Source organism: Chrysemys picta, chromosome 2 (assembly GCF_011386835.1).
Source record: "Chrysemys picta bellii isolate R12L10 chromosome 2, ASM1138683v2, whole genome shotgun sequence".
In the NCBI taxonomy this organism is placed as follows: domain Eukaryota; kingdom Metazoa; phylum Chordata; order Testudines; family Emydidae; genus Chrysemys; species Chrysemys picta.
Window position 1 is genome coordinate 38934556 of NC_088792.1, and position 14005 is coordinate 38948560.

Here is a 14005-nt window from a genome sequence, read left to right on the forward strand (position 1 = left end):
GTTAGACTGTGACCATTTAATCAAGTGATTGAGATCACTATCAGTAACCTGTCCTCATTATTTACTATCCCACCAATCCTTATCTACAAATTTTATCAGCAATGATTTTATATTGTCTAGCTCCGATAAAAATATGGAATAGCGTTGAGCCATAAACTGCTCCCTGATGGACCCTGCTAGAAACAGCCCCATGCACTGACGTCTCACTATGAGCAACTATGTTTTGAGTTCTGTAAGTGAGCTAGTTTTTGATCCAGCTAATGTGTACCCTGTAGTTCTATATAATGCAAGTTTTTTAGTCAAAATGTCATTTGGTACTTTGTCAAATGCCTTGGGGACTTCCAAATAAACTATATCAACATAGTTTATCAACCAGACCCATAATTTTGTCAAAAAAGACCACAAGTTTGTTGGTCAAGACTTACCTTTCATTAAACCATGTTGACTGGCATATTTTTAGCCTATAATTCTTTGTAGATACTATTTCATTGTTTTGTCAGGGATCTATAGTTCCCTAAGGGGTCATCCCTTTTAAAATGAGGATACTACTACTTCCCTACTTCTGAGGGCTGTTTAAGGCTGAATTCATTAGTGTAACTGAAGTGCTCATATACTACGGTGATGAATGCCTCAGTAAATCCTATTAAAAACAAGATAGGTACACAAACTGGGATACAGGAGCCACCCCAGAACACAGATTCTTAGCACACAACAGGTGCAAAGCCTCTGAATGGGTTCCCAAAATCTTGCTCATCCATCCTCTTTCGACATCAGAATTTGACCAGTCACACTAAATCTGAACCTCTTACAGCCACAGATGTGGGGGCAGGATTTGGCCCTTGATTAACATACTGAAAAAAAGATAGGCATTTCTAAAAATGCTTGGAACATTCTTTTATATCCCATTTAGTAGTAAAGATTTAATAAAGACAAATACTCACTTCAGATTTCCTTTACTGATACTACTCAGTAAGAGCTCAGGATTGATAATGCACTGAACAACATTACAAGCAGATGTGAAGGTGGTAAATCACCACCGCGTCTTTTCGATCTCTAATTTCTGTGTTGCAGAACCTATTTGTAAATAGGTATGAAAACTATTCTCTGAAACATGCATCAATGTAGGTAGTTTGACCTTTGGAAGTCCCTGACAACCTTGGAAGTCCCTGACTTTCTACGCCTGAAAATGGGTTGCTGAACTCTCAACAGCAGCTTCCAATGACTGTTCATCTTCTAAAATGCATATGTAATTTACCCTTTATCCTAATGAAACTCATGATTATAATCTTTTGTATTACAATACAGTTTCTTCCTTCAGTCAGAAATTTGTATTTTTAAATAGAGCTAATAAAATCTACAGTAAACTGATTATGTTTTCTGAATTCAACATAAAGTGGACAACTACAGCACATTATACTTTACTGTAAAATAAATATTAGCTTCTGATGCAGTCTCAGTCAGCAATTGTGTTAAAATAGTTGCTCCTTTTGCTAGCAGGTAATATGATCTTTATATTATTTCAGTTTACAGTACCGTTTTCCTTTAAGTAAAAAATTAAAAGACAAAAATAAAAATGCAACTTACCCCCATTATCTGTTCTCTTTAAAGCACCGTCCTTATGAGGGCATAATTCGCATCTCTAGGGAAAAGCAAAAACAAAACAAAGAATTGGAATGATCATATAACATTATAAGAGAAACCATATAGATTATACAAAAGTATCATTGTAATTGTCTTCTATAATTGACAGATTAGAGTTTGAGAAGCAAGCGGATACACATTTCCATTAATCTAAACAATGCTAAGGAAGTATTCATAATACAGAACTCTTAGGGAATGAAGTTGCTAATTTCTGATATGTTTCAAACCACAGCATTGTACTCACTTAAATAGGAAACAAGTTACTTGTAATTCTACTTCTCACCAGATAGCTTTCAGAATTCTCATTTCTGGATCTTCACTCCCTAGAAAGACAGACCTCCAAGGATTTGGGAGGGAGGGGCTAATCCCAAAGGAACCAGGATGGAACCCAAGATTGTGAGCGAGATATTTGCTTCCATCAGAATCTCGGGGTCCATTGAAGTCATGAATACAGTTGCAGACATAAGACTTAATATTCATAGCATGGTCTTAGCAGTCACTGCTGCCTCTTGCTTCTCCCTCCTGATACAACTTGCATCCTGTTCCAAGACAGCAGACTTTGAGTGGAGATATACTTGGCAACATCAGTAGAGAATGGGCCAATTCACCTGTGTCCCAGAGACAACAATATTCTTCCTGACCATCAGCTTGCTCTCATTCAGATGGCTAATTATAGTGAGGTGATGGAGGAGCCTACAACACTGACAGTTCCTCTGGAGCAGGGTGTCAAACTCATTTAATGAAGAGTGAAAAATTCCATTCTTAATTAATTTTTTTCATTCTATAGCAAAACTCCCACTGGCAACAATGGGAGGCTTGCACAAATATCAAAGGCAGAATTTGGCTTTAGGTAGTAACTAAAACTTTTACATTACTTATTATTTGTTCAGTACACAGTTGTCATTCAGCACCACGCCAAGGGGTTGGGGTCGCCTTTAGAGCCACTGATATTTTTGCCCTTTGTTTTTCCTCCATCCCCATCCTCTCCCGTCCATATCTTCTCCTTTCTTCTCTCAGCATTTCCTTCCCTACAGCACCTTGCAAATCCCACAGGCTTCACTCTCACCCTTCCCTCATGGCTTCTGCTAAAATGATCAGCAGTTAAATAATTAATGCTTACATGAAGGTGTCATCATGTGGCTTTAGAATTGGTTAGTAAAAAGATGGTTTCAACACCTGTCAGTCATTTTTTAAGGCTGCCTGCAGACTCAGGCAGACAACACTACATCAGTTGCACTCAGTTCACATTTTTGAAGGGTTTATTTGCAATCGGAAGTGCTTTTTTTTTTTTTTTTTTTAATTAAAACAAATTCTGCAGAATCTGTATAGGTAATGTAAACCACAAAAATACACTTATGGGTGGTATGTTTGACAGACACCTGCCCTCCAGGCATCAAACACTAGCTGCACTAAGGCCCCTCAAAGTGGGAGTACACTGGGGTCAAAACCAATCCTCAACACACTAAAGGAGCTAATTCCACAGCATGTGGGCAATCTTGGCACAATAAGCACTCTGACTGTGCAAACAGCTCTGAAAAATCTTGACACAAGCCCAAGTTAGCACTGAAAGTAATTACTACAGCTTCAGAGATTAACAGGCTTGGCCTGCCTAGATCCCCAAATGTACATTACCACTGAAGTCTCTCAGAACAGTTTCCCAATCCTAAATACATATGGAGAAGGGATACAAGAGGCTTCAAGTGCTAACGTGCATAAAGTTATTAAAAGCTTCAGCACTGGCAAGTCAGAGAGCAGTTTGCTTTCTCTCTGTGCCCCCTGGTATTGCCTAACACTACTAGCACTGACTTCAAGCATCAGTATCTATACATGGCAAAACCATTGGCAGGAATGACACAGGATGCTTCAGTGGAGGTGGTGAAGCTACATCAGTGGACATAGGGCAGAAAACTGATGTCTGCACTACTTGCATCAGTGCATATCCAAATCTCTCCAGAGGTGAGGCCAACTCAGGCTTTCCTCTTTCAAAGCCCTCTGGTCTGATCTGAAGCTGAGATCAATGGAATCTCCAGAGTAAAGCTGTCTCAAGGAACAGTTGAAAGCATTCCCTAGGACACCTGTGTATTTGAGACAGTATCTGCCCCAAACACTCCTTTCACAGGACACATGGAAGAAAATGCAACACATGCCTTTTCATAATAGGCACGCCTCTGGAGTTAAGGATGCATATTTTGTCACCCTGAAAGGACATACAAAACCCTAATACACACACGAAGCAAGAAAATGACATTCACAGAATCTGAAGTATCAATAAAAAGAGCTGAAACCCTCAGTGCCTGAAACAGACCTGAATCACAAAAATGTAGGTTACTTACTTGTAACTGTGGTTCTTCAGGAGGTGTAGTCCATAACTGTTTTCCACATGTGGGTATGCACCATGCACCTGAGACTGGAAAATCTTGCAACTAGTGTCCATTGGTCCATGCCTGCACCCTGGCTCTCCTCACATGCAGCACTGAGGGTATAAAGGGAGTTGCGGTCTGACCATCTCTCCAGTTCCTTCCCTGCCACAAATCCAGTCATGATCCAAAGCAGAGGGGAAGGAAGATGGGAAGCAGAATACAGATAGGGACCACACATCTCAAAACTCCCAGTTACAGGTAAGTAACCTCCATTTCTTCTTCAAGTGCTGGTCCCTATGTGTTTTCCATATGTTGGTGACTGGCAAGCAGTACTCAAATCGGGGAGAGTGAGGATGCAGTCAGCATACACGTCTAACACTGCAATTCCAAAGGCTGCATCAGCAGATGAGGCTTGGACCAAAGCGTAATGCTTTGTGAACTTGTGGAGGGAACTCTAGGTTGCTGCCTTATAAATGGCCAGCATAAGGCACTTCTCAAAGAGATGCTACTGAGTTCACTGTGTGCCCTAGTGAAATGGGCCCTCACCCCACCTGGGGGAGGGAAAAGTGCCAATTGATAGCAAAGGAGAATACAGGCAGAAATCCACTTTGGAAATATGAGTAGATACTGCTAATCTCCATGCTCACTCTGCAATAGCAACTAATAGAATAGGTGATTTTCTAAATGGTTTCATTCTTTGTAGGTAGAATGCCAATGCTCTTCTGAAATCAAGAGGATGAAGTCTCCTTTCCTTGCTAGAGGCATGAGGCTTTGGGAAGAATACCAGTAAGTGAATCGATTGGTTTATGTGGAACTCAGAAACTACCTTTGGGATGAATTTTGGAAGGAGGAGAAGGGATACCTTCTCTTTTGAAACAAAACGTGCAGCAAGTCAGCCATGTGGGCTCTCCGGCTCACCTACTCTTCTGGTCAACATAATAGTGACTAGGAAGGAGACCTTCATAAAGAGGTGGAACATTGAGCACATGGCCATCAGTCTGAAAGGTGGCCCAGTAAGTGCTGCAGTATAAGTACATTGGCTTCGTTAGTAGTGGAAAGACCCTAGTCAGACCCTTTAGGAATCTGGCTGCTACCAGGGAGGCTTAGGCAGACCTAAATCCTTGGGACCTGCACATCAATACTCACTCAACTTGGAAGGAGTCAGGGAGGAATTCCTTCTCCTGGAAGCAGGTTTAGAGGTAGATCTGTTTTTTATGTCTGTGACAGTGCACCTTACTCTCATAAGAAGCCTGAGAAAACGGGTCATTAGATTTATCTGAGCTGGCCTCTGCTTCTGAGCTCATGCTTAGAATCATTCTGCTTGAGGACTAAGGCCAATGTACAGGGGAGTCTCCCAGGCCTGCATCTGACTCGGGTCTCATGGCTTTCTCCATGAGGTGCTTCCTCAGGTGGAGCTCTTATTCCTGTCAGGTCTAGGGTGGAAAGAAACAACCGACACTGCACTTGCCAGACGTATGCACCTCTCTTAGGCAGTAAGGGCAGCAATGGTGGTCATTGCTGACCACGGAGGAGCAAGGACAGGAGACTGTTTTTTAAATCCCAGAATTCTGACAAAAGTCCTACTCCCAAAAGGAAGGACAAAGAGATTCTCTCAGTGTTGGGAAAATTATGCTACACTAACTACATAATATACTATAAAAACCAGTTACAAACTATATGCAATTATATTTACTGAGATTAAGATGATGCGAGGATAGCTCCAGAAATAAAGATTCCAACTCAGGCCACGTGGCGGTAACAAGGAACTGGAGAGGCAGTCAGTGTGCACTTTCCCTTATACCCTGGGTGCTGAACATAAGAAGATGCAGGGCGCAGGTGCAAACTACTGGACACTACTGGCAAAATTTTCCAGTATCAGGTGCATAGTGAGAATAAGTATCCACGTGTGGAATACTGATAGGAACAAGCATTCAAAACAGGGCCGGCTCCAGGCACCAGCTTACCAAGCAGGTGCTTGGGGTGGCCACTTCGGAGAGGGGCGGCACGTCCAGCTGTTCGGCAGCAATTCGGCGGACGGTCCCTCACTCCCGCTCGGAGCGAAGGACCTTCCGCTGAATTGCCGCCGCAGATCGCGATCACGGCTTTTTTTGTTCGTTTGTTTGGCTGCTTGGGTCACTTGCTAGGATCATCTGGGATCTGGGCATATTTTACTTAATTCCCTGCCAATTCAGGGAACTGGTGCCTCAGCCCCTCCTGTTTTCTGCCCACAGCACATAATGGTTTAATCTCCTGAGGGCTAGAACACTTGAGTTTAATTCTGGTTGTTGGTCTTTGTGTAAAGGTGACTGGGTGCTTTAGTGGCCTGTGATATAAAGGATGTCAGACTAGATAATCTGGTGGTCCTTTCTGGCATTAAACTCTATGGCAGTCACTAAATAATTGACTGGAAGCTTCCCAATGCGGCAGCTGGGGTGGTGTGTGACTACCAGAGAATGAATATAAGAACATAGGAACAGCCATATTGGGTCAGATCAAAGGTCCATCTAGCGCAGTATCCTGTCTTCCAACATTGGCCAATGCCAGGTACCCAAGAGAGAATAAACAGAACAGGTAATCATCAAGTGATCCATCCCATCACCCATTCCCAGCTTCTGGCAAACAGAGACTAGGGACATCATCCCTGTCCATCCTGGCTAATAGCCATTGATTTATCTAGTTCTTTTTTGAACACTGTTATAGTCTTGGCCTTCACAACAGCCTCTGGCAGGAAAATACTTCCTTTTGTTTGTTTTAAACCTGCTGCCTATCAATTTCATTAGGTGACCCCTTGTTCTTGTGTTATGAGGAGTAAATAACACTTTCTTATTTCCTTTCTTCACACTAGTCATGATTTTATAGACCTCTATCATATCCCCCCTTAGTAGTCTCTTTTCCAAGCTGAAAAGTCCCAGTCTTATTAATCTCTCATCATAACGGCAGCCATTCCATACCCCTAATCATTTTTGTTGCCCTTTTCTGAAACTTTTCCAATTCCAATACATCTTTTTTGACATGGGGCGACCACATCTGCACACAGTATTCAAGATGTGGGCGTCCCATGGATTTATATAGAAGCAATATGATATTTTCTGTCTTATTATCTATCCCTTTCTTAATGATTCCCAACATTCTGTTTGCTTTTTTGACTACCACGGCACAATGAGTGGATGTTTTCAGAGAACTATCCACAAATTATTCCAAGATCTCTTTCTTGAGTGGTAACAGCCAATTTAGACCCCATCATTTTATATGTATAGTTGGGATTATGTTTCTCAATGTGCATTACTTTGCATTTATCAACACTGAATTTCATCTGCCATTTTGCTGCCCCGTCACCCGGTTTTGAGAGATCCTTTTGTAGCTCTTCAGTCTGCCTGGGACTTAACTCTCAAGCAATTTTGTATCATTTACAAATTTTGCCATTTCACCATTTACCCCTTTTTCCAGATGATTTATGAATATATAGAATAGGACTGGGTCCAGTACAGACCTCTGGGGGTCACCACTATTTACCTCTCTCCAGCCTGAAAACTGACCATTTATTCCTACCCTTTGTTTCCTATCTTTGAACCAGTTACTGATCCATGATCTGTGTGTCTGACAATTTTGTTCTTAGTTTCAACCAGTTTGCCTGGTTCTGAAGTCAGGCTTACCATCTTATAATTGCCAAGATCACCACGAAAGCCCTTTTTAAAAACTGGTGTCACATTAGCTATCCTCCAGTCATTTGGTACAGAAGCTGATTTAAAAAATAGGTTACAGACTAGAGTTAGTAGTTCTGCAGTTTCACATTTGAGTTCCTTCAGAACTCTTAAGAGAATACCATCTGGTCCTGGTAATTTATTTCTGTTTAGTTTATCAATTTGTTCTAAAACCTCCTCTAATGACACCTCAATCTGGGACAGTTCCTCATATTTGTCACCTAAAAAGAATGGCTCAGGTTTGGGAATCTCCCTCATATCCTCAACCGTGAAGACCGATGCAAAGAATTAATTTAATTTAGTTTCTCTGCAATGGTCTTATCGTCCTTGAGTGCTCCTTTAGGATCTCGATAGTTTAGTAGTCCCATTCGTTGTTGAGCAGGCTTCCCGCTTCTGATGTACTTTAAAAATGTTTTGCTATTACTTTTTGAGTCTTTAGCTAACTGTTCTTCAAATTCTTTTTTGGCCTTTCTAATTTTATTTTTACATTTCATTTACCAGAGTTTATGCTCCTTTCTATTTTCCTCACTGGGATTTAACTTCCACTTTTTAAAGGATGCCTTTTTGCATCTCACTGCTTCTTTTACTTTGTTGTTTAGCCACGGTGGCAGTTTTTTGGTTCTCTTAATATGTTTTTTAATTTGGGGTATACATTATGGTGTCTTTAGAAAGTTTCCATGCAGCTTGCAGAGATTTCACTTTTGGCACGGTACCTTTTAATTTCTGTTTAACTAACCTCCTCATTTGTGTGTAGATCCCCTTTCTGAAATTAAATACCACAGTGTTGGACTGCTGTTGTGTTTTCCCCACCACAGGGATGTTAAATTTAATTATATTATGGTCACTATTGCCAAGCGGTCCAGCTATATTCAAGTCTTGGACCAGATCCTTTGCTCCACTTAGGACAAAATCAAGAAATGCCTCTCCTCTTGTGGGTTCCAGGACTAGCTGCTCCAAGAAGCAGTCATTTAAGGTGTCAATAAACTTTATCTTCGCATCCCATCCTGAGATGACATGTACCAATATGGAGACAGTTGAAATCCCCCATTATTACTGAGTTTTTTATTTTAATAGCCTCTCTAATCTCCTGAGCATTTCACAGTTACTATCACCATCCTGGTCAGGTAGTCAGGAATATATTGCTACTGCTATATTCTTATTATTAGAGCACGGAATTACTATCCGTAGAGATTCTATGGTACAGTTTGGTTCAGTTAAGATTTTTAATTCATCTGATTCTATGCTTTCTTTCACATATAGTGCCACTCCCCCACCAGCATGATCTGTTCCGTCCTTCTGATATATTTTGTACCCTGGTATTACTGTGTCCCATTGATTATCCTCATTTCACCAAGTTTCTGTGATGTTTATATCAATATCCTCATTTAAAACGAGGCACTCTCGTTCACCTGTCTTATTATTTTGACTTCTAGCATTGGTATATAAGCACTTTAAAAACTTTCACTTTTTAGCTGTCTGCCATTACATGATGTAATTGAATGGGACTTTTTTTCATTTGACTGTTTCTCATCAGATCCTACCTGTATTTTATCATCATATATCTAGAGTCCTGCACTTAGAACGGAAGAATCCCATGCACTGCTACAAACTAGGGCCCGAGTGGCTAGGCAGCAGTTCTGCAGAAAAGGACCTAGGGGTTACAGTGGAAGAGAAGCTGGATATGAATCAACAGTGTGCCCTTGTTGACAAGAAAGCTAACGACATTTTGGGCTATACTAATAGGAGCATTGCCAGCAGATTGAGAGATGTGATCATTCCCCTCTACTGAGCATTGGTGAGGCCTCATCTGGAGTACTATGTCCAGTTTTGGGCCCCACACTACAAGAAGGGTGTGGAAAAATTGGAAAGAGTCCAGCGGAGGGCAACAAAAATGATTAGGGGGCTGGAGCACATGATTTATGAGGAGAGGCTGAGGGAACTGGGATTATTTAGTCTGAAGAAGAGAAGAATGAGGGGGGATTTGATAGCTGCTTTCAACTACCTGAAAGGGGGTTCCAAAGAGGATGGATCTAGACTGTTCTCAGTGGTACCAGATGACAGAACAAGCACTAATGGTCTCAAGTTACAGTGGGGGAGGTTTAGGTTGGATATTAAGAAAAACTTTTTCACTAGGAAGGTGGTGAAGCACTGGAATGGGTTAGCTAGGGAAGTGGTGGAATCTCCTTCCTTAGGAGTTTTTACGGTCAGGCTTGACAAAGCCCTGGCTGGGATGATTTAATTGGGGATTGGTCCTGCTTTGAGCAGGGGATTGGACTAGATGACATCCTGAGGTCCCTTCCAACCTGGATATTCTATGATTCCATGATCTTCCATCCTCTCCTCCTTACTAGGACATAGAGAATCTCCATTAACAGATCCTCCCCAAAGGATGTTGCTGTCCGAATCACGTGCTCCGCCACACCTTTTGGCTTTCCCCCAACCTTGTGAAGAGAAACCTTATGCTCCTACCTATTGTGATTGCTTTTAGGAATAAAAAGGCTTTAAAGTATTGTACGTGTCTGACCCTACGCAACTGAATCCCAGGAGTTCAGAATCCGACAGATTGGGGCTACATCCTCAGCTAGTATAAACTGGCAGAACCCCATTGAAGTTAATGAAGCTATTCCAATTTAGAACAGCTAAGAATCTGGCCCAATATCTTTAAAGTGGAAAATCTCTTATGGAGGTTTAAAAACAAAAAACCCTGACCTCTCCTTAATCCACCACCAGTGAGCTGTGCCTCTCTTCTACCACAGAACTCGGACAGTCCAGACTACGTAGTCAAACACCGGGGCTTAGCCACACTGCTTCTGTGTCCCACCAGTTGAATGCTTCCTAAGACATAGAGATACTTAAAAATTCCCAACAGCATTTATCAGCCACTTTGAATTTTACCTGGATAGAAATTAGATAAGCATATATAGTGCTCTCTTAAGAGATTAATTCTCCAAAGAATCAATCTGCAAAGTGACTTAAGGCATTTAGGAGCCTTATTAAAATATTACTGGTTTCAGAGGTTTAGCCGTGTTAGTCTGTATCAGCAAAAACAACAAGGAGTCCTTGTAGCACCTTAGAGACTAACAAATTTATTTGGGCATAAGCTTTCGTGGTATAAAACCCACTTCATTAAATGCATGAAGTGAAAAATACAGGAGCAGGTATAAATAGATGAAAGGATGGGAGTTGCTTTACCAAGTGTGATGTCAGCCTAACGAGATAAATCAATTAACAGCAGGATACCAAGGGAGGAAAAATAACTTTTGAAGCAGTAAGAGAGTGGCCCTTTACAGATAGTTGACCAGAAGGTCTGAGTAACAGTAGGGAGAAATTAGTATCGGGGAAATTAAGTTTAGGTTTTGTAAATATTATTTTTGCTAAAATATTACTCACTTTCAATGTCACTTTAGGCTCCTAAGTTACCTTTAAAATTTTTCCCTTACTCTGTGGTGCGAGTTTTAGCCTGCATATTTCCTTAGTAGTAACAGGTGACCTTTCTGCCTCTGGAAGCTGCCATGAAATGGTCTCAGTGAGCCTGAATTACTTCTGACACAGGATTTCTGATTATGACATATGCTTCCCTTAGATATTGTTTCATGCATCTAGCAGTAAGGTCTTTTTACTAAGCCTTTAGGGTGAGAGGAAATGAAGATATCTGCTGATTTCCTGAAGATGGCCATATATTGTCACCACTCAGACATCCAGATTGTGCCATGCCCTCTCCCACTTGTGCTATGAGTTCCAACACAAAGAGGACAGGAATCTCTGGAAGATGTTAAATAAAACCACACAGTACCAACTTTAGCCAAAGATTCTTTAGTGCAAAGTACTATAATGTAATTGTGGAAAATGCAATATGGCTCACAACTGCTTAGGACTACTCTCGAGCCCCTTCTTACCCATGTGACAGCTACTAAAAACATGCCTTGATAGATAATGGGTAGAGTGATATGGAACTCATCAGTGTAAACAGATGAGATGCTAGAGCTTGCAACATTAACCGAGTATCAGAGGGGTAGCCGTGTTAGTCTGAATCTGTAAAAAGCAACAGAGGGTCCTGTGGCACCTTTAAGACTAACAGAAGTATTGGGAGCATAAGCTTTCGTGGGTAAGAACCTCACTTCTTCAGATGCAAGTAATGGAAATTTCCAGAGGCAGGTATAAATCAGTATGGAGAGAACGAGGTTAGTTCAATCAGGGAGGGTGAGGTGCTCTGCTAGCAGTTGAGGTGTGAACACCAAGAGCGGAGAAACTGCTTCTGTAGTTGGATAGCCATTCACAGTCTTTATTTAATCCTGATCTGATGGTGTCAAATTTGCAAATGAACTGGAGCTCAGCAGTTTCTCTTTGGAGTCTGATCCTGAAGTTTTTTTTGCTGTAAGATGGCTACCTTTACATCTGCTATTGTGTAGCCAGGGAGGTTGAAGTGTTCTACAGGTTTTTGTATATTGCCATTCCTGATATCTGACTTCTGTCCATTTATCCTCTTGCGTAGTGGCTGTCCAGTCTGGCCAATGTACATTTTTTGGGCCTGTCTTGTAGCAGGAGGCTTCTGGGTACACGTCTGGCTCTGTTGATTTGTTTCTTTATTTCCTTGTGTGAGTATCGTAGTTTTGAGAATGCCTGGTGAAGATCTTGTAGGTGTTGGTCTCTGTCTGAGGGGTTGGAGCAGATGCGGTTGTACCTCAGCGCTTGGCTGTAGACGATGGATCATGTGGTGTGTCCGGGGTGGAAGCTGGAGGCATGAAGGTAGGCATAGCGGTCGGTGGGTTTTCGGTATAGGATGGTGTTAACGTGGCCATCGCTTATTTGTACTGTGGTGTCTAGGAAGTGGACCTCCCATGTAGATTGGTCCAGGCTGAGGTTGATGGTGGGGTGGAAGCTGTTGAAATCATGGTGGAATTCTTCCAGGGTCTCCTTCCTATGGGTCCAGATGATGTAGCGTAGGTAGAGAAGGGGCGTGAGTGGACGAGAGCTGAGGAAGCGTTGTTCCAGGTCAGCCATAAAAATGTTGGCATATTGTGGGGCCATGCGGGTGCCCATCGCGGTGCCACTGGTCTGGAGGTATATATTGTCACCAAATTTGAAATAATTGTGCGCGAGGATAAAGTCACAGAGCTCAGCAACAAGCTGTGCCATCATCAGGGATACTGTTCCTGACAGCTTGTATTCCATCTGTGTGTGGGATGTTTGTGTAGAGAGCCTCTACATCCACGGTGGCTAGGATGGTGTTTTCTGGGAGGTCACCAATGCATTGTAGTTTTCTCAGGAAATCAGTGGTGTCACGGAGATAGCTGGGAATGCTGGTGGCGTAGGGTCTGAGTAGGGAGTCCACATATCCATACAGTCCTTCAGTGAGAGTGCCAATGCCCGAGATGATGGGGCATCCAGGATTTCCAGGTTTGTGGATCTTGGGTAGATCCATTAACCGAAACAGTCATGAAAGTAACACCAGTTCCATTACCAGTTTTCAATGATAAACTGCTCTAAAAAAATCTGGACACAAGCAGAGGGTCCACTAAGTACTGAGACAAACCTGCACTAATTACACTATTCAGGACTAAGATGTGCAGAGAGACAGTGCAATGCTATCCTGAAGAGAGTCCAATAGTTTGGGGATGAAGAGATCCCCAACCCCATCAACCACAAAACATCACTATGTCAAACCTGAACAGGTTTCAGAGTAACAGCCGTGTTAGTCTGTATCCGCAAAAAGAAGAACAGGAGTACTTGTGGCACCTTAGAGACTAACAAATTTATTAGAGCATAAGCTTTCGTGGACTACAGCCCACTTCTTCGGATGCATATAGAATGGAACATATATTGAGGAGATATATATACACACATACAGAGAGCATAAACAACTCCCACCTGTTTATGCTCTCTGTATGTGTGTATATATATCTCCTCAATATATGTTCCATTCTATATGCATCCGAAGAAGTGGGCTGTAGTCCACGAAAGCTTATGCTCTAATAAATTTGTTAGTCTCTAAGGTGCCACAAGTACTCCTGTTCTTCTTTAAACCTGAACAGCACTCCTAGAAAGATCTCACTGAACCAAGATGAAGAGGAAAGGCCTATGCTGTACAGAGGGAGAGATTTGTGTAGATGGGTGGTAAAAGAGACGAAAGAACAAGACAACATGAGGGGAGGGGAAAATATAAACAGTAGCAAAATTGGTCAAGTCTTTATTAACAAACAGCACGTTGACCCTCCAGCGCCCTGTGAACTTAGAATGCATTTAATAAAGCTATACTTGTTCTGACCCTCTCGGCATATACTACACACTATACTATCAAAGGCA

General features: G+C 41.9%; 1 protein-coding gene across 16 annotated transcripts in view; it reads right to left on the reverse strand.

The window, feature by feature from the left end:
• Positions 1 to 14005, reverse strand: part of MLLT10 (MLLT10 histone lysine methyltransferase DOT1L cofactor) — a 231308-nt gene that overhangs the window by 188029 nt on the left and 29274 nt on the right. For 14 of the 16 annotated variants that reach the window (XR_010598232.1, XR_010598233.1, XM_005302764.5 and 11 more), the window contains one exon: positions 1585 to 1639. Coding sequence is in view for 11 of the 16 variants with exons in the window: in XM_005302764.5 (XP_005302821.1) it covers positions 1585 to 1639 (55 nt within the window). In the remaining 5 variants the exon portion in view is untranslated. Of the gene's footprint in view, positions 1 to 1584; positions 1641 to 3974; positions 4053 to 14005 lie in introns of those variants that run through there. The other 2 variants (XM_042857666.2, XM_065582975.1) reach the window with 2 other exon arrangements.